General features: G+C 46.2%; 1 protein-coding gene across 6 annotated transcripts in view; it reads right to left on the bottom strand.

Moving 5' to 3' along the window:
* Window positions 1-18,993, bottom strand: part of fam49a (family with sequence similarity 49 member A) — a 32,384-nt gene that overhangs the window by 4,253 nt on the left and 9,138 nt on the right. For 2 of the 6 annotated variants that reach the window (XM_076272938.1, XM_076272937.1), the window contains exons 2-6: window positions 9,564-9,621; window positions 2,848-2,927; window positions 1,340-1,461; window positions 756-861; window positions 313-449 (exon numbers count right to left, since the gene is read on the bottom strand). In XM_076272938.1, the coding sequence (XP_076129053.1) occupies window positions 313-449; window positions 756-861; window positions 1,340-1,461; window positions 2,848-2,917 (435 nt within the window). In that variant the 5' untranslated portion in view covers window positions 2,918-2,927; window positions 9,564-9,621. Of the gene's footprint in view, window positions 1-312; window positions 450-755; window positions 862-1,339; window positions 1,462-2,281; window positions 2,362-2,847; window positions 2,928-6,131; window positions 6,678-9,563; window positions 9,622-18,993 lie in introns of those variants that run through there. The other 4 variants (XM_076272936.1, XM_076272935.1, XM_076272939.1 and 1 more) reach the window with 3 other exon arrangements.

The raw sequence follows: 18,993 nt of genomic DNA, 5'->3' as shown, positions 1-18,993 counted from the left end.
CACCATCTGCTGTTGCTTATGTACAACATTGAACCAACAGTTCATATTATTCAAACAAACACAAGTTTGGCAAGTGTTGTAAACAAGAATAGATTTCGTGCCTGCTCCTGCATCTAAGGTCTCGGAGGATATGATTGGCTGCATCTAGGATCCCTGAGGATATGATTGGCTGCTTCAGACCTGCAGTGTTCCATAATCATGCCAAGCTAATATAGCTTTGAATATATGTTCCTGCAAGACGCAACTTCTTCTGATTATGTCTTATCCAGAGAGAGAGAGAGAGAGACAGAGACAGAGAGAGAGAGCGCTCACCTTGAGCTCGTCGAAGCGCAGCGTGAAGTGCAGGATCTCGGCGAACTGCTTGGCCAGGGCCTGCTCCTTCTCCAGGTGCTGCATTGGCGTGTAGGGCGGACACGTCAGACACTCCAGCAGGCTCTTCAGGGCCTTCTCTACCAGGGGGGGAAGGGACACGCAAAACATTCACATGGCCATAAGACAAACACAAAGACATCTAAAGGGGTCCTCTCTATGGGAAAAGGCAGGTAACACGTAAATATTCTGTACATACAAAGACACACCCCAACAAGCGAATAGTGCTTATATTCTGGTGCGCGACACAATCATATGTTTGGAACATCCGCTGTATTAAAACGTCAGCGAACTGACACAGATACTGAGCAAGACCAGCAGGAAGACAAGGGTCCTCATGTTGACCAAGGGTCCTCATGTTGACCAAGGCGTGCCGAAGGACGTACCCAGCCTGATGGAGAAGCCATAGAACTTCTTGAGTCTGATGACGAGTGGACACACCGAGTTCCACGCTCGCTCCTGCAGGAGCATGTCACTAGGGTTCTGGATCGCCTGCAGACACAGATGCATTGTGGGATTTGTAGACGCCGCAGGGCATCAGTGAATCACACCAAAGACTCCCACTCCACAAAGCATTAACAGACTTTACTAATGAGTAGAGGCACCCGGCAAATGGATGAGTACTGACTACATAATACAGATTTACAAAACGTCAGTTTGGTCATTTACGGCACAATAATATGCTTGAAGTGTTGCTACACCTTCAAGGCTGTGTATTGCTCATACAGGGAAGATATTTATTCATGCCAGGGACATTTTATGTTTGAAGCCAACTAAGATCTGGGTTCATGGGTGGCTAATGGATAATTGGCATGAGTCACCTTGTCTGTCTCCTTTATAGACGTTGAGGTAACGTATGTGAGATTGTGTTTATCTGTATGTGAAGGTGTGTCTGTATGCGTAGGTGTTAGTTTGATGGGTGCATCTGTGCGACTGAGGCACAGACACTGTGTGTCTGTGTGTGTCATACATCTCGTATCTCCTGTCCTGCTCCTTTGTATGCCTGCAGGCCTGACAGGATGCTCTCAGATTCCTGCAGCACGGCATTCACCTGGTTCCACACCTCCCGCTCGCAATCTGTAGGCTGTGCATCTATATACACACACACACACACACACACACACAATCAGTACATGCAATATAGCAACTAATCTTCAATATTATTACGTTTACACATTTGTAAATGTGTAAACATTGGTAGGATAAATGCATTCTATTATATAATGGGAGCTTTATTTCAATTCGAAGATCAACATAGTTTTATCACAAATAGATGGTGATTACATGTCAGACAATCAATTCAATATTGTAACTTCTGTCATTATTCCCAGGTACTTTAATGTCAATTTCCATTGGTCACGTGACTGTTGCCATCAACCTGGCTTTACAAAACATTACTGCAGGACCCAGGCAAGTCAAGCTTTGGAGTTTGGTGCTTAATAATCAGTGCTGGGGCCAGAAACCTTTAAGGTTAACAGCGTCAGTCCACATTAGTGGGCAGGAAAACAGTGCAAAGCAAAGCAGGCAGGAGAAACCTACTGAACCACCTCAGAGAAGCATGCTTTCATTTGAAATATAATAAAATAGCTAACATGTTACTTATATAGTGCTTCTATTAGTAAACAAACAACATGTCTTAACTTGGATTAAAGCTGAGACACAGATGTCATGTGAGTGCGAGTGAGTGATATCTAGTGCGGGTGCTTTGCTGCTGAATTGACTATTTGGAGTGGCTTAGTTGTGCAGTCTACAGAGGAGTGTACATTAAGGAATGGTGGCCGTGAATCAGCAACACACCATGCAACAGAGACAACACAACATGCAGAGCAGACGCCACAACACACAATACAAGGACAAGACTATACAAACATTGAAGAGCATAGACACAAGGCCAGGCAAAAGCTCTGCTCACTTTCAAAGTCAAGGAAAAAGTTTGGCCCCTGGTCAAGGTCTGTGCAAGTGAGAACTTTTAACAGATTCCCCATTTGGTATCTGAAAGAGACAAGCGAAAGACAAGAGGAAGGGAGGGACAGGGAGAAAGAGAGAGAGAGAGAGAGAGAGAGAGAGAGAGAGGGGGGGGGGGTTGTGTTGTGTGAAAGTCGTGAAAACAGCTCCAGCAAATAGGAGGAGTCTATGTGAGAGGGCGGGGCTTGTGCATGATTGACAGTGAGGTGGGTGCCAAAGAAGAGCAGTTCCCAAAAGGTGCTGTTGTTATTGTAAACAATTTTCAGTTTCACATATGAACACTGAAAATTCATTGCATACGCTTTAGTGTCAAATTAAATTAGCAATGCAAATTTGTTAATGGTGTTGAAAATGTCATATTTAAAGGACATTATGCCATCTAAACACCATCTTGAGAACAGGGCCCACATAATTCATGCCTGGGTCCTGTCCACCAGTGTAAACCACCTGCTGATTGGACAGAAAGAGTTGAGTGATACCTTGCACCCACCCAGACTCCTCCTTCACACTTACTTTCAAAGTCCAGGAAAAAATGGGGATAGTTCTCTATTTCCCTTGTCAGGACTTTGAGTAGATTACCCATTCCAGCAAACCTGATCAAATACAGATGTTTCAAACACAAATAGCAAGTCAAGTAATATCATAATAAAAAGCATTTGAGTAATATTACTGAATCTTCAGAGCATATCAAGATTACAAGACCGTTAAATAACAATTGTTATAAAAAAAAAAAAAAATTGTACTGTAAGTATTAATCATCTGCATACAATAACAGACATCCCCACCCAAGAATAAACATTTTAAAATAAAAACATATTTGTCACATCTCAAGAGAAAACACTTGGAGACGAGAAGCCTGTCTGGCCAATGCTTGCATATTTTGCATGACTAGATTACTGCAGGATGCCAGCATGGCATTTCTGGAAGCAGAGTCAGGAACTGGCTGGAGAGCCACTGAGTGAGTCATCTGATCCCAACACATCCTTCATAAAGACAGACACACACACACACACACACTTCTATAGGGTCAAAGCTCCGTTCACATCTTTCATTGCATGGAAATAAACAGAAATATTTGCTTTATTGCCGTCATTTCAACAAATTCTCACAGCCACTCACCAGGTCTACACCTTTCACCCTGCAACACATGCATGCGCGCGCACACACACACAGCAAACCTTGCACTCTCATTCAACTCCAACCTAATTCTCATAAACACATTTCACTTTAGATACCCTCCTCGCTCTCACACACATAACCACACACACAGGCTGAAAACAGACTCGACTTTGTGCTTTAACCTCAACATGACCTTTCTAAGAAAGCCGAGGGGTGTGCACATTCATGTGTTTGTGTGTGTTTGTGTTTGTGTGTGTGTGTGTATGTGTACTCCACTAAGTGCTTGTGCACTCCTGTGGTAGATATGATTACTGCGTGTTTCATTAGGGAGCTGGGGCGACCCCACAAGGCATCTGCCACGTGGCAACACACATAGCAGCTAATGGAATCAGATACTGGCTCCCCAGAGTCTCCGAGCACCAGGCCTCCTCAGCAGCATCAATACGCATGGCTGTTTGTGTCCAACTCGGAGATCATGGATGGGTGTGGTCGCATGCATGCATGCATGTTGGTATGTGTGGGAATAGACTTCACATTCACCTTGGTATTTGTTGACGCGACTCGAATGACAAGACAATACTCAAGTATATAATTGCACCCCAAGCAAGAAGTTTCGCGGCTTTGTGAAAAAAAATTCCACAACTTCCTGTGGTGCTGATATCTCAACAGCCGTCAATACTTAACATCACAGTCGGCCCTGATGACTCTCTAATAAGAAAACACAGCACTGCAAAACAGCTTCTCACAGAACCGCAAGATCAATGATGAGGAGCACTACCACCAGACGCCATGACTGATTTTGGCCTCAGGATACAGGCATGGCTTCCCCCCCCGGTGTGGTAGATGATCCTGCAGGCATGCATGCGCCTCCTGTAATGAGAGCTGCCCTGGCTGACTGGCAGGATGTGCTAAATGACAGATGCACAGCTGAGAGAGACTCTGCAGCTGTGGGTGCAGTGCCTCTGGCAGCCACAAGGTGGTGCTGCTGGTACAGAATGAGGAGATCTACAGGGAGCTAAGGGGCTGCAGCAGAGGCAGATGGATCGCCTACGATGGCTGTTTCTCAAAGTCGAGGATCCTCAAGGATTTGTGCTTGGTAGAACTGAGCCCTGCCGAGTCAAATCCTTCAAAGACGAGGCAAGGCTTCTTCTTACCATTCGGAAAACACAATGGAATAGACTAGCAAGTGTGCAGGAAGCTGCAGTTGTGCTCGCTTCTTTTTGAAAAACATTGAATGAACCACAGTCATTCTCCCACGTCAATAAATTAAATTATACATGTTTGATTAATTTGCCAAAATAAACCACAGAGCAGCAACCATTAAGCAAAATCATAAAGAGAAAAGTGGACTATTTAGCTCAAAATAATTCTCATTAGAAAGTAAATGCCTAAATGTCTTCTTTACTCAATTACGGTGTACGGTAAGTTCAAAGTTGTCAAAATTAACTGAGCCCATACTTCATTTAGGCTTCTTCACATAGTGACAATAAGACGATGTTTACATTTGACAGTGAACTGCCTTATTAAGTACAGATTTTAAATCCTCCATAAATGTGCTCACAGGATTGTGGGTTTATCCGAGCATGCAGAGGACACCTACATGCAGCCTCGAAAATTCGGCAAAACGAAGGACTTCGGCCTTGGTAGACATTGATGGATGCTTGACATTGGAACAGTACTTCGGCAGGACTTGATGGTGTAACATCCTTCAAATAGAAGGCTTGAAGGATCCCACCTTGAATTTGAGAAAAAGCCGATGTGTGCACACCAGGAGGTCAGGGTTCAGAGGATTAGCCTCAGCCAGTTACCCGGCACAACCTTTCAAAATGGCGTCTCACACGTAAGTCACTTCCGGCTACACTTGCTACAAAATCGAGCCAATTAGGTATGACATTACTGGATGATACAGAAGTATGTTGTCTGTGAGGATTGGCGGATGAACTGGCAATTGCTAGGAGGATCTGCCAATCAACCTGGACAATCATTCCCCAATCATGTGTCACCATCCAAAATGTGGCACCTAATTGGCTTGTTTGTGAAAGTGTGGGCGAAGGTGAGCACAGGATGGACACCACTTTTGAACATGGCAGCGGCCTACTGAGTATATACGCTCATTTGAGTTCAGTCAGCACTGTGCAGATCTGACTGGACTTTTGTACAATGCAGACATGTTTTGTGTTACGTCCTGCATGCATCACAATTAGTCAGATCTGCGCAGCGCTGCATTAAGTTGAACGAGCCATTATTTTTGGCAGAATTAGCTAGCCTAGCATCGGCCATTGAAGTGAATGGGGACAGTGCTTCCTCACTTTCTCTAGTTCTATAAAAAAAAAAAAGTGGCATCTGTAATACCTCCTAGTGCACATCCTCACATTACAGATGCCACTTTTTCAAACATAAATGTCAACAACATTTTGACTATTTGATGGAGATTTCTGGCAGTTATAGGGGTGGTCCCAGGTCAGTTAACATCCATATTCAAACCATACATCATGATGATGATCTAGAATTAGTGTCTGTGACTTTCACCAGGTATCCCTGACTGGAAACTCCAGTAGTAAGCTATGAGTTAATTCACCACCATGTGAACACACACACACACACACACACACAGTAGAGGAACAAGAGGATGTGAGTACAATACGTGTTCGATGGGGGCGGTGGCAGCGTAGACTCACCCCGGCTTCCTGTCCCTTGTGTTGTGTAGTTAACCATGCCAGATTGGCATCTCTACCTTCCTGCATGTGCTTGTTTGTGAGCATGTGTGTGTGTTGCATACAACTGGGCATAATCCCCATGCCATAATCAGGTCATATATGTCCATTCTGTGCCAAAACAAACACCAGCGTGAGCATTAGAAGAACAGTTGGACTTTAACATCTATCCAACAATAACACAATAGCTCCTCAGAGCTTAATGTAATATTAATATTAAGTCATTGAGTTATGTCACTCTGGAGCCTAACTCAGAACGCTTGTTTAAATTGCAATCGCAAGCAACACTGGTTATTTGACTCATCCATAAAGCAAAGTTGGTAATAAACCAGAGATCCTCCTGCACACACACAGAGTCATCAAGACTAGAGACCGACTGTGATTAATAGAGCAGTTGTGGCTGGTGCCTGTGGTTTGTGGAGAATAGATGAAGCAATCACCTTTCTCTGGACTGCACTGAAAGCTCTTATACCAGCTTTACCGTCTCTACCTTAAAAACACACACACAACCACCAAACCTTAACGGTAAACGCTGAGAGAGAGAGAGAGAGAGAGAGAGAGAGAGAGAGAGAGAGAGAGAGAGAGAGAGAGAGAAATTAAGAAAAATAAAGAATGAAAGAAAGAGAAAGAGAGAGAGACAGAGACAGAAATAAAGAAAAAGAAAGAATGAAAGAAAGAGAGAAAGACAGAAAGAGAGAGAGAGAGAGAAAGAGAGAAAGAGAGAGAGACTCAGCCTCTCTCTCCCTCACACACACAGTCTCTCTCTGACACATATACATACCAAAGCATGCAGTATATACACAAGGGGCTGCATATCCCAGATGCCTGAAGGGTTGTGTTGGCCCAGGCCCACTGGTCCCTCTGCTATTGTTAGCTCCTCTGGAGCTCTGCAGCAGCAGCCAGGCTCAGGTTGGGAGCTGAGGCCCAGGGAGCCGGCCGTCATTCAACACCACTTCCTGTTTGTGAGGAGCGTCAGGGCCCGGAGCGGAGGCCAGGCACACAGGCAGCGCGGCACCGCCGCGGCACAGGCACTCGGACAGACCCACTCCGGTCAGGAGGGAGGTCATGGCGTATCGGTCAAGACCTACAGTGTTCTCACAACTGGAGGGCTCGTCAATTCAGGGTTTGGAGAGTGTGTCGGTGACGGCTTCCGCGCGTTTAGAGTAGGTGGAGCAGTCTGCTAGAATGCGCCAAGAACAGGAAAGTGACTCAAACTTGTAAAGATCATGAATGTGCCAGAGAGTGTAGGGGTGCAAATCACAAGTTTCACCACAGGTTTCAGATTTAACTTTGTTACTGATAGGATCATTAGATGGAATTAGTTTATCGTTATGGTTCTGGATGATTGCAGTTGGATGGAGGCATCAGCTAAACCCAAGCTATTTAAACAGCAATCATGTCCACAGCTGCATGTTTTAATCAAAAACTTCCATCTGAAATAGCTTAACTGCTGAGGCAAGCTAATAAGTATAACAGAGAATTGCCCCAAAATAATTCCACATCAATGATCAGCCTACCAACGGGGGAGTGAGTATGTTTTCTTAGCTGCTATCAGAGCTGTAGGCTACCTCTACAGCTCTGGCCGCTACCAAAGTCCTGCTGCTTCTCTAGCAGGCGGTGGTAGTGTAGTGGTTAAGGAGCTGGGCTAGCATGCAGTAGCCAGAAAAGTTGTGGGTTCAATTCCCGGCTTCCACCGTTGAGCCCTTGAGCAAGGCACTTAACCCCAAGTTGCTCCAGGGACAATGTAACAATGGCCTTATAATATAATTGACATACGGAAGTCGCTAAATGAATAAATGTAAATGTTCTCCGGCAGCGTCAGCTTGTAGATTGATACTGGAAGTAGAGGCAGATGTGTAAACACTAGCATGCAAGATGGACCGCAACAAGCCTGTATCACGCCTTCTACAGCTTAGTAAGAGAGAAATGTCATGCAAAAAAATCTTGGAACTGGTGCAAAAATAAACACGCGTTTCTCAATGTTGCTGTTTGCTTTCAGGTCGGTGCATGGACGTAGATCGATGGATAGTTACACCCCAAAGAGAGAGTACAGAGGCAACGCATACGTGCATGTACACACACACACACACACTTCTGAAGGGTCTTCACACTCTAGTGTTGTTGTGTGGGTGGACCTGACTGTTGTATCCTCACTTCACCTCTACACACACACACACACACACACACACACACACACAAAGTGGTAGTAGCAGCTGCAGCGGCATAATGGTCAGAAGTGGTCAGATGTGAGCCTTGCTTTCATGACAAAACACACACCAATGAGCAGTGTGTAATCACACACACACACACACACCACCACCATCACGCACACACACATTTAAGTACTGAGGAGCCTAGTAGAAGAGCCAGAGCACAGCGGTTACCACTTTACCAAGCTGCCCCGACAACAAATAAACAAGTTGAAACGAGCTCCCTCCCCTCCCTTCAGTCAGTTAGGCAAACGCTACACATGCCCGCCCGCCCGCCCCCCGGCCCGCTCACAGCCAGCAGCTGCCCTGTTAACTGCCTGTTTATAAACATCAATGGGCCAGCACCAGCAGCGGCTCCATAGGAGACCCAGTTTATATACAGTCGCACTGAGCTCCACCTCTCTCACAGGAAAGTGTCGGCAGGTGGGAACCAACACCACACTGTTGTTGGTCATATTACACACACACACTTCACTCAGTATGAACTCCCCACGATGTTAATCCCTCCCTAAATAGGCGACCTACTGTGACCTGCTTTGCAACAACAACAATAAAAAACACACATGCCCTTGCAAGTGAAGCAGGTCCCACAAGAAACACACTGGGAACACATTGGAATCTTTCTGAGCAGGGGGCGTAGTTTGAAAGTCAGCCCCAAGGTGCTGCATGTGGCCTAACGTCTCATGGACATGTTCTGCTGACCCTGCAGCCACTTCCCCCTTTCCCCTCTCCGTGACAGACCGACTCTTCCAGCTACTGTTCAAAACCCAGCCAACAGAAACACAAACTACTCCACTTGTTTAGACATTGTCAGCACATAAACACCCCCACCCCCCACCACCACACACACACACACACATTCCTTGTGTCTTTGGACAAAGCTGAGTGACAAATATCAGACTGTTAAAGCAAATGAACTGGGAGCAGCAGTGCCAAAGATGACTCTCCCTGGCGGCCGGAGCTCATGTTTCTTGTGTAGCGAACGCGGTCAAATTTTGCAATATATTGACCGATACAAATGGCTGATTATAAAAACACGGAGCCAAACTGGACGGCCTGTGTGTGGGGGAGGACAGATGGTGGATATTAGTGAGCTGCTGAGGGGAGATGTGGTGCTTCAGCACGGACTGAGCGTGCTCAGAAAAAGGGATGCCTGAATCACCCTGTAGCCATGACGATGGGTTACCTTATCTGGAGGAGGACCTGGGTGGAACCCTTCTAAAACATCCGCCTGCTTGAAGCTCCTGAGAAAGGTGGATAGAGGGAGGGATGGAGAGAGGGAAGGATGGAGAGAAGGAGGGATGGAGAATGAATGAGAAATCAAAGAAGAGAGGGAATGGGAAAGTGGAGGAGACAAAGGAGGAGAGGAAGAATTAATACCATGCGTAACCTCTAATTAAGAACTCTGACATTTCATAGCACTCCCTCTGAGGTCTTTGTGCAGATGAGTATGAGTGTGTGTGTGTGTGTGTGTGTGTGTGTGTACATTTTGCGTCTCTCTGGCGACCTCCGCTTTCTCTTCGTTAAATCCGTCAGTTTAATTATTCAAGTCTCAGTTGGTTATACCACTGTTGTCTTGGTGACTGAGGGAATGTGAAAGTGTGTGTGAATGAGTGTGTGTGTGCGACACAGCGAGCGAGTGTGTGTGTGTGTGTGTGTGTGTGTGTGTATGTCAAGTGCTGAAAGTATGTGCATGTTTGTATATCTGCTCGACATGTGTGTTTTCACAAGTGTTCACAGATGTACACAACTGATAACAGATGCACAGAGGTGTGCAAATGATTGTGTGTGTGTGTGTGTGTGTGTGTGTGTGTGTGTGTGTGTGTGTGTGTGTGTTTGAGTGCATTTGTATGTGATTAACTCATGTCCCCTGGCTGTTCTGGGTGAACTGGGGTAGCAAACATCCAGTGACACATCTGACTGCAAACTCCCGTTTATGGCTGCCTGCTTACCTTATGTGCTGTGTGTGTGTGTGTGTGTGTGATGTTGGCGTGCATGCAGCTGTAGTAATGAATCGGTCCCTGCAGGGCTATCCTAGAATGAGGGTGGTGGTGGTGGTGAACTCCACAACACTTTAGCCAGAGCTGCAACGTGAGACAAACAAGTCCCCCTGCAACAAAGGCGTGCTCTGAAACTGACCTGCACTCGCTAAAAAACACATTCTAGATCATCAGCAGCAGCATCACAGAACTTAATAGCATCTGTGACGCAAAAAAACGTTCCGACACAAGAGACTCGATAACACCTGGCACTTGCAGAGAAGAGTCTCTTGTTGGAGGTGCTAAAATGCTACCGCTGCTCCACTGGAGTCATCACTGACTGAAAATTGGACGACTCGGGTTCAAGTCGCTTTGGACAAAAGCATCGGCTAAATATAAGTCAACTTGAACTTTAACCTTGTTATACAGCCTACCAGAATCTTATAGAATGCCCATTTACACAACGTTGATCACCGCTGAGGAGTAAACCACGATAAGACCAACAAAGACCTTATCTGACCATCCAAGACCACTTTCAGCCTTCAGGCCCTCCAGAGACCATCGGACCCACCCTGACAGATCCGTCTGTTGCTATAGAAAGTGGAGGAAGAGGAAGAGGAATCCTGCTTAGCAACAGTCACCCCGATCTCCTCATGCATGTGTGACCACACACACCACGCACACACATGCGCGCACAGACACACACACACACACACACATACGCACTCAGACTGTGAGCCTGCACGAGGAAAAGGGGAACTGAGCAAGCCCACGGGGATCCCTCCATCTCTCCTTCACACACACACACACTGACAGACACATGGCCTTATATGGGCATGTGGATCCCCATCACCCCACTCCACACTCATCTGGCCGAGTGCTTCTTCTCTACCTTCACAGCTACAGTATATTGCACACAGCTCTTGCCCAACATGGCTGTTGCCCAACATGGCTCTCTGAATGGCATAATGTTTATTATTAAGTATGGGGTCTTCTAGAGTGGATGCTCCAACACGTCAAACAATGAAAGAGTCAGAAGACAGAGAGAGTTTACAGAGATAAGCAGTTTGTGTTTAAGCTCATCCCAGTGCATCTCTCTCCACTGAGCGTAACCCACTACATGCACACATACACACGTCCGCCCATCCTTTTCCATCAGGACAGGTAGGAGGGTCAGGAAACAGAACCCCGCTAAACAAACATGTTTTTCAGAACCCACTTGGAATGTTCCAGAAGCACATCACATAACATATGATACGGAAACAAAAACATTTTTTTTTTTATGAGCGAGCGAGCAAGAGAGAGTTCGGGGTGGGGGAGGGGGGGCTTAAAGCACAGAATATTTCTGAGCCCGAAGTTATATAATATTTAATTATTATAATGAAGTATATAATACTCTTTTCAAACCCAGGACACACCAGAATTCCAGCACAGTGCCTGAGAACGTTAAGTCTAGAGAATAAGAGAAAGAAACAGATCGTCATACCAACCATGGAGTAATAAGTAATCGCTGGCATTACGGTAATGAGCAAACCCATTACCCTTTGTGTGCAATGATGGCTCAGTAAGATGCCAGAACGTGTGTGTGTTTGTGTGTGTGTGTGTACTAACGGACGACTACTGACCTGCATCTCCTTTGAGTCTGTCTGACAGAAAGGGGGGAGGGTGGTGGAGGTTACCTTTTACCCTACGGTAGTGGTCCTTCTCCCACCAACCTCACGCATGAGAAACAGCCATACACAATCTCACACACTTCTTAGTAGCTGGCTCACTGCCAAAGCAACATGAGTTTCCATGGTAACCAGCTGAGCTGTTACACAGGGACACGCATGGAAGTGACAGTTTCACTATTGGGGTATAAAAAAAGAAATTCTAACACACACACACACACACACACACACACACACACACACACACACACACACACACACACACACACACACACACACACACACACACACACACACACACACACATTACATGCAATCTGAGGGGGAGGGTCTGGCATGGAATGTCTACACACCATCCTCAGAAAGAAAGGTACGCATGTAGTACGCATGTGAGTGCGCGTACGCGTGTATCTTTGCGCGTGCAAGGTAAGGGGCACACCAAGGGCTCAGTGAAGGTCAGACTCAATCGTGCTGAAGGTGTGAGCCTTCCTATGGCACCCATCAACGCATCAGTCTGACCACCCAGCACTCAGTGTCAGTCTGCGTACTCAGCCGTTTACACCGAGACAACTGGCACAGATGGATTGGGACCCACCAACACTGTACAAAAGCATAGGAAAAGTTACCCAGACTTAAAAAGACATATTCAAGGCAGTCTTCTTCATATTAAAAAGCTTTATTCAAAAGGTACACCATCAGGTTCTAGAGTCGCTATATATTTATATTTTACTCTGCTGTTGCAAACTTATTATAGTGGATGGAATCCACCATCTTGAAATCTCCTGGCTTATTATTATTATAACCATTTTTTCTTTTTACCTTTTCAAGAATTAATGCGACTCTAACCGCTTAACGTACAGACATGTTGAAATAACCGTTCTGAAGGTCTGGAGTGGGGCAAGAGAGTTATTATTTCAGATTTTTTTTAAAGTTTATACTTTGAGAAATAGGGGATTAAAAATGTTAAAAAGCTCATTTTTCCCCCATAGACTTCAAAGGCTGTGATGTCATAATGCCCTAAAGCCAGCTGCGCTCGTTAAGCTCCCAGAGAAGTTCCCGGGCTAATTAGAACACTGGCACAGGTGTCACCTGTGAATTCAACCGTCTCAGCTTCTAATGCATACAATCTGGTGCTCCCTAAAACTACACATCCTGTTAAAGTGTTTCCCGTGTGTCAAAATAAAAGTCACAGCCATATCTTATGCGTTGCGCATTATATCTCCAGAACGGTTTGACGCATATGCTTCAAATTTGGTACAAGTGTTTGTATGGACTCAAAGATGAAGTGAGTTGATGTTGGAGGTCAAAGGTCAAAGGTCAAGTCAATGAACACTCTGAGTGCGATATCTCAAGAATTCCTTGACATACATGCCTGAAATTTGGTATGAGTATTTGTATGGATTCAAAGATGAAGTGACTTGATGTTGGAGGTCAAAGGTCAAATGTCAAGGTGAAAAACACCTTGAGTGTTATATCTCAAGAACGCCTTGACACACAAGGTCTTTTGGTAAGAGGGTTTGTATGAACTCAAAGATTAAGTGATTTAATGTTTTTTTTCCAGAAATTTCCCCACCAACTTTAGCAGCTTTCCATCCACTTTTGTAATTCCTCTGGCATTACATTCTAGTTGTGACATGTTCCCCCTATACACAATGCAAATGCTTTTGTTGCGGAGGTGAAAGATTAACAACACTATCTCCAAAGAGCTAGATCTACTGACAAGGTAATGTTTCACGATTCTTGCGGGATTTGTCGGGCGGCCATTCTTGAAGTTGCATGGCTGGTTTTCTCGGTAGCGACTCGCTACGTCTATGCTGTATAGCTATGCTAGGCAAACGATTTGCCTATTACACGTTCGTTTACCATCAAATTCGTAAAGGTTATGGTGAAAATCTTGCACAGTGTACCTTTTTAGTGTACATTTAGGCTAGTTCATAAAAGAACAGATCAAATCATGCTAACATGTTTCGGCCAACATGGCCTTCATCAGGGCAGAACCCAAATGGCACCCAGGGTTCTGAACCCAGAATTCCCCTTCAGCAGGGGAGTTTTGAACTTTGTAACTGAAGATTCTGTTCTGCAACATGAATGAACCCAGATATTCTTTGGAAAGTTTCATTTCCAACATTCCCATCACACCGGTGTGATGGTACCGGCTTAAGGGTTAATAGATGTCTTCATCCCAAGTGACAGGAACTAGTGTAAAAGTATCATACAGCAGCACACTACCAATACCAGTCCACATGCATCTGGACGTGCCATCCATTTGACCACAGAAGAGTGGCAGCATCAATGGAAGCATCAATAGCAGCAGCCCCAAAGCAACATGAGTTTCTATGGCAACCAGCTGAGCTGTCACACAGGGACACGCGTGGAAGTGACAGTTTCACTATTGGGGTACCTCAAGCTACAGCATCCTCAGCACGAGGGAGCGTGATGCTTTTCTTCACCCAGCTTGTCTCGGACTTGGCTGGGTTAAACTGTGACCACGGGTCAGTGTTTCCCATACGTTGACTTATTTGTGGTGGCCCACCACAATATCAACATTGACCACCACACAATGATTTTCCTGGTTGTACTCAATTGTGCTTAAATCTGGTTAGAATCATAACCATGCTGCACTAATTTGTTATTGTTATTGCATTCGAGTTAATTCTGCAAACTTACCACCACAAATAGAATTCAATTCTGTGGGAAACACTGGCTGGCACTGAGGGAACCAGGTGAAAGTCATCAGCAGACGATCAATCAGTTCATTCCCTTCTAAGATCATTGACAACATTCAGAAATCTCCCTCACTAGCGCGCACACACACACACACACACACACCTAGACCTACACTATACACACACCCTCTGCGAAACCCACATGCTCATTCTATAAACTCCTCATCTCCCACCCAAACACATTTCTCAGAAGGAGCTGGAGGAGGAGTGCCCCAGCGCTACACAGATGGACTCTGCTGGGAGTGGGGGCGCAGACGAGCAACGGGGCACTGGGATTGGCCAGGAGGAGAGGCCCCTCGGAAAAAAAGGCGGCGTGGCACGGCATGGTGTGGCCTGGGACTCAAGTGAGCCCATTGTAATCCCAGAAATGTGTTTGTCTCAGAGTGTGCATGCTTCTGTGTGTGTGTGTGTGTGTGTGTCTCAGAGAGAGAGAGTATGTGAGGGGTGTGTTCAGTTACAGAATGGAGAGACTGAGCACAACCCTACTCATGCTCCTTACCAAATCACACACACACACACACAATCTCCTCCGTCCAGCGTTCCAGCCTCCCTCCACCCCAGAGACGTCCAGCCCCAGAGCTGCCAGGTGCGCTCCAGCGGCGAGGATGTCCACTGGTCAGGAGCCAGTCCTCGGACACGCTCATCTCCTCCTTATCGCCCTCCTCTTCACCCACATTCCTATCTGCTGCACACACAGATCACACACACACACACACACACCTCACCGGGATACAGGGACACCGCTGCAGCAGCAGCTCAGCAGCCAAATTTGGCCAGGATCTGCAGTGACTTATGCAAAAAGATGCGGCAGGAGATTAAAACACACACACACACACACACACACCTATTGTTCAAAGCTCTGATATGGCTGAGGGAAATCGGCTGGGGGGAGGTCTGAGGACGCTAAGGAGAGGGGGAGAGAGAGGGAGGGGGAGAGAGGAGAGAGAGAGATAGAGAGGGGGAGAGAGAGAGAGGGAGCAGAAGAGGGAGCAGGAGAGGGAGAGGGAGAGAGGAGAGAGAGGGAGAGAGAGAGGGAGAGAGGAGAGAGAGAGATAAAGAGGGGGAGAGAGAGAGAACCCATGAGCATGACCAACCGTCTCATATGGGTTTTCTGGAACTGATAAATATTTGCTGGGCCTTGGGGAAATAAATAGGTCAACACAGAAGAGCATGGTCTCAAGACACACACGGTCTCAAGGCTGAGCTCCCAAAGAACTTCCTGTATCCACTTTCAGTGGACACACACACACATTAAAGACACGACAGTGACACAGAATATGGAAATGGATAAAACCAGTCTGAGCGAGGCAAGTGCGTGCAGCATTTTCTCCCCGCAATTCTGACGCTGGGGTCTGGAGAGAGGGTGGGGTGCGGTGGGGTGGGGGTGGAGGACTCGTGAAGTCTCTCTACGCCGTCAGACCACAGCTGGGGGAGGAGGAGGGGGGCTCCACTTCCTGTTCTTACAGCACTGCTTACAGGGAGGTGTGAAGCGCACTGGAGGTGGTGGTCTCTCTGTCACCGTCCCCAGTCCACCCTGCGCCACCATCATAACAACACGTGCGTCGTGTGAGTGGAAACTGCCTGCTGTGGCCGTGTGTGAGAGTGTGTTTTTATGAATGTGACTGATTGCAAAAATAAGCATCATATGCTTATTTACTTTTCACAGCGTCTCCATCCACGGTCCCCGTTTAACCTCATTCTTACATCTTCACTGTAAATCTTGTGAAACAGCCGTTATTTAAAAAGGCAGACGGGAATGCTGTGACGTCTGAATTGGTAGGTGTCACACTACAGTAAGATTAACCTTCCATTTAATGTCTCTTAAGCATAAACATGGAGAGGAACAGTGACAGGAAGGGCGATGACATCTTAATGACTTGTTTGTACAAACACAAAAAGCAGGCAAAGGTGACGGTAATCTGCCCTGTCATAAAAAAGGGGCTGCATGTAGGCATGTCGACAAGAATTTGTTTGTGTGTGTGTGTGTGTGTAGGGTGGGAGTAACATTCCCGAGCCTGGCGAACGGTCAAAACAACTGGAGGCGCTGATGAGGAGATGGCACGTGAGTGGGGCCTGGGCTGGCTAGCTGGCTGCACGGATGGATCAGGGCTAGAGATGCCATTCCGATAAAGAGCTCGGTCCTCCACCCCTGCCTCCGCCACCACCGCCGCCGCCGCTACCCGCTCCACAACGGGGCCTTTCAGCTGGGCAGAGCCGGGGTTGCCCAATGCTAATATGCTTGGATATTACCACACATTCCAATCCCCTGAGCCTGGCACACAATTAGATGCGTTCACAGGGCAAACGGACAAAGTTCACACTTATCTCTGATGCAAGTGGTGTGTGTGTGTGTGTGTGTGTGTGTGTGTGTGTGTGTGTGTGTGTGTGTGTGTGTGTGTGTGTGAGAGTGAGTGAGAGAGAGAGAGAGAAGATTCTGTGGGAGGCCTAGTCTGTGAGATGATGCTGGGTTTGAAGTCCTTATCGGAAGAGGGCTGTGCGAAACGCCTTGGGTCTGCAGCTTAACAGGGAAACTGAAATGGAATAGGAATCACCACCCTTCTGCTCCCCACCTCTTCCAATTCACTGACTCCATGGCAACCATTTCCATGGATGCCAGAGATACAGTGCAGGCACAAGGTGGCGACGCAACATGATATGTTAGCAATGTGGAGGAGATACAATCCGCTGTCAAAGATAAGTGGCTTTTTTTTTTAATCTCAAGGTACTTTCTCTCTCTCTAAACAACACTCAAAACCCAGACAGAACACATGTTTGTGAGAGAGGGAAAGAGAGGGGAAAGAATAAGAGAGTGAGAAAGGAGAAAGAGGGGAAGTGAAAGAAGGAAGAAAAGAGGATGAGAAAGAGCAACCTAATGGAAGAGTGGAAGAAAGACACGCACGCCAAACCCGGAGTGTGAGCATGAGTACGTGAGCTTCCTCTTCTTGGCAAACTGAGGGTAAATAAAGAAAGAACTGGAAATAAAGCAATAAAGAAAAAAAAAAAAGAAATCACCCTTGCCTTTCCCTGAACTGCGTGGGCTCATGCATCTCAAGTTTCCTCCCACACCAGGGAGGGCAGCGCAGCAGGACACCTTTAGGCAGAAACACAGACACACGCCAACACTTCCCCTCTTCAAAATAAGAAACACCAGCTCGCCAGAAGAAAGGAGAGCAAGCAAACAAACCAGGAAGCCTCTGGAGAAAGATAAAATCCCCCATCTGTGCTGGCCCAAGATACAAAACATCCCGTCACTGCTCTGGTTACAATGTTCCATTTGACTGTGTGTGTGTGTGTGTGTGTGTGTCTGTGTGTTAGGGGCTTCAAAACCCAAAACTGCCACTTCATGCATAACCCATCATTCTTCTTCTCCTCCTGCTCATCATCTGTCAGCTCAGCTAGCACATAAAACTCTGGGCCCCATGAATCAGCTAACAAACAGCCATTTGTCCTCCACTGTGTTGTACGCTAGTGTATCATATAAATCTCTGCCTCTCTTCTGCGAGTCTGTTGTCATTTTGAAGCCTTTTGTAAGACTATGAGTAGTGGGGTTGAATGCGCAACTATTGAAAGTGGAAGCGGTCACAACAGAAATTGGGAAATAACCGGTCATTTAACTCGTTCGGAAATAACCGATCATTTAACTCATTTCTATTACACGAGCTGCTGTGAGGAATGAGGAACTTCTAACCAGAAAAAGTTATTTAACCTGACAGACGGCAACCACGTGTGGGAATCCCAGAGATGCACAGAGCAGCCCGGGCCGTTTCTGAGCGTGCTGAACCTAAACATTGACCATCAGCTTTGGAAAGGCAATGGCCGTAGGCTCAGGCAAGAGGAGCGAGAGAGGACCACACACACACACACTTAAACGACAACCACACTATTGAGGAGTGTGTCCTAGAAAAACTGCGCCTACACTCAAGGCTGCTCGAGCCCACAGCTCAAGGACTGCACAGAATTTAAACAAACACTTAAACACATGCACACACACAGGCAACAACAAAGTATGAAATAGCCTAGGTGTTTGATAGTAGTTAATAATAGTTTCAAAGCACAATTAAAAGCAAACGGGCTAGTTATTAGTGTCAGTCTTGATTTATGACATATGATTTTTGGCAATATAATTTACACACCTCCCACAACCACAAAACATGCCCTCTCAAAAAAAGTTTGTTTACCACTATTTCGTTCACATCAAAATAAGAGCTCTCGATTTAACCCAACACTTAATGTTCTAAATT

The sequence above is a fragment of the Alosa pseudoharengus genome, unplaced genomic scaffold (genome assembly GCF_046254945.1).
Source record: "Alosa pseudoharengus isolate Yale_2024_CS ecotype anadromous, Long Island Sound unplaced genomic scaffold, YU_APseudo_1.1 YU_APseudo_1.1_scf_7, whole genome shotgun sequence".
NCBI classification, from domain to species: domain Eukaryota; kingdom Metazoa; phylum Chordata; class Actinopteri; order Clupeiformes; family Clupeidae; genus Alosa; species Alosa pseudoharengus.
This window is presented reverse-complemented; position numbering and strand designations above follow the sequence as displayed.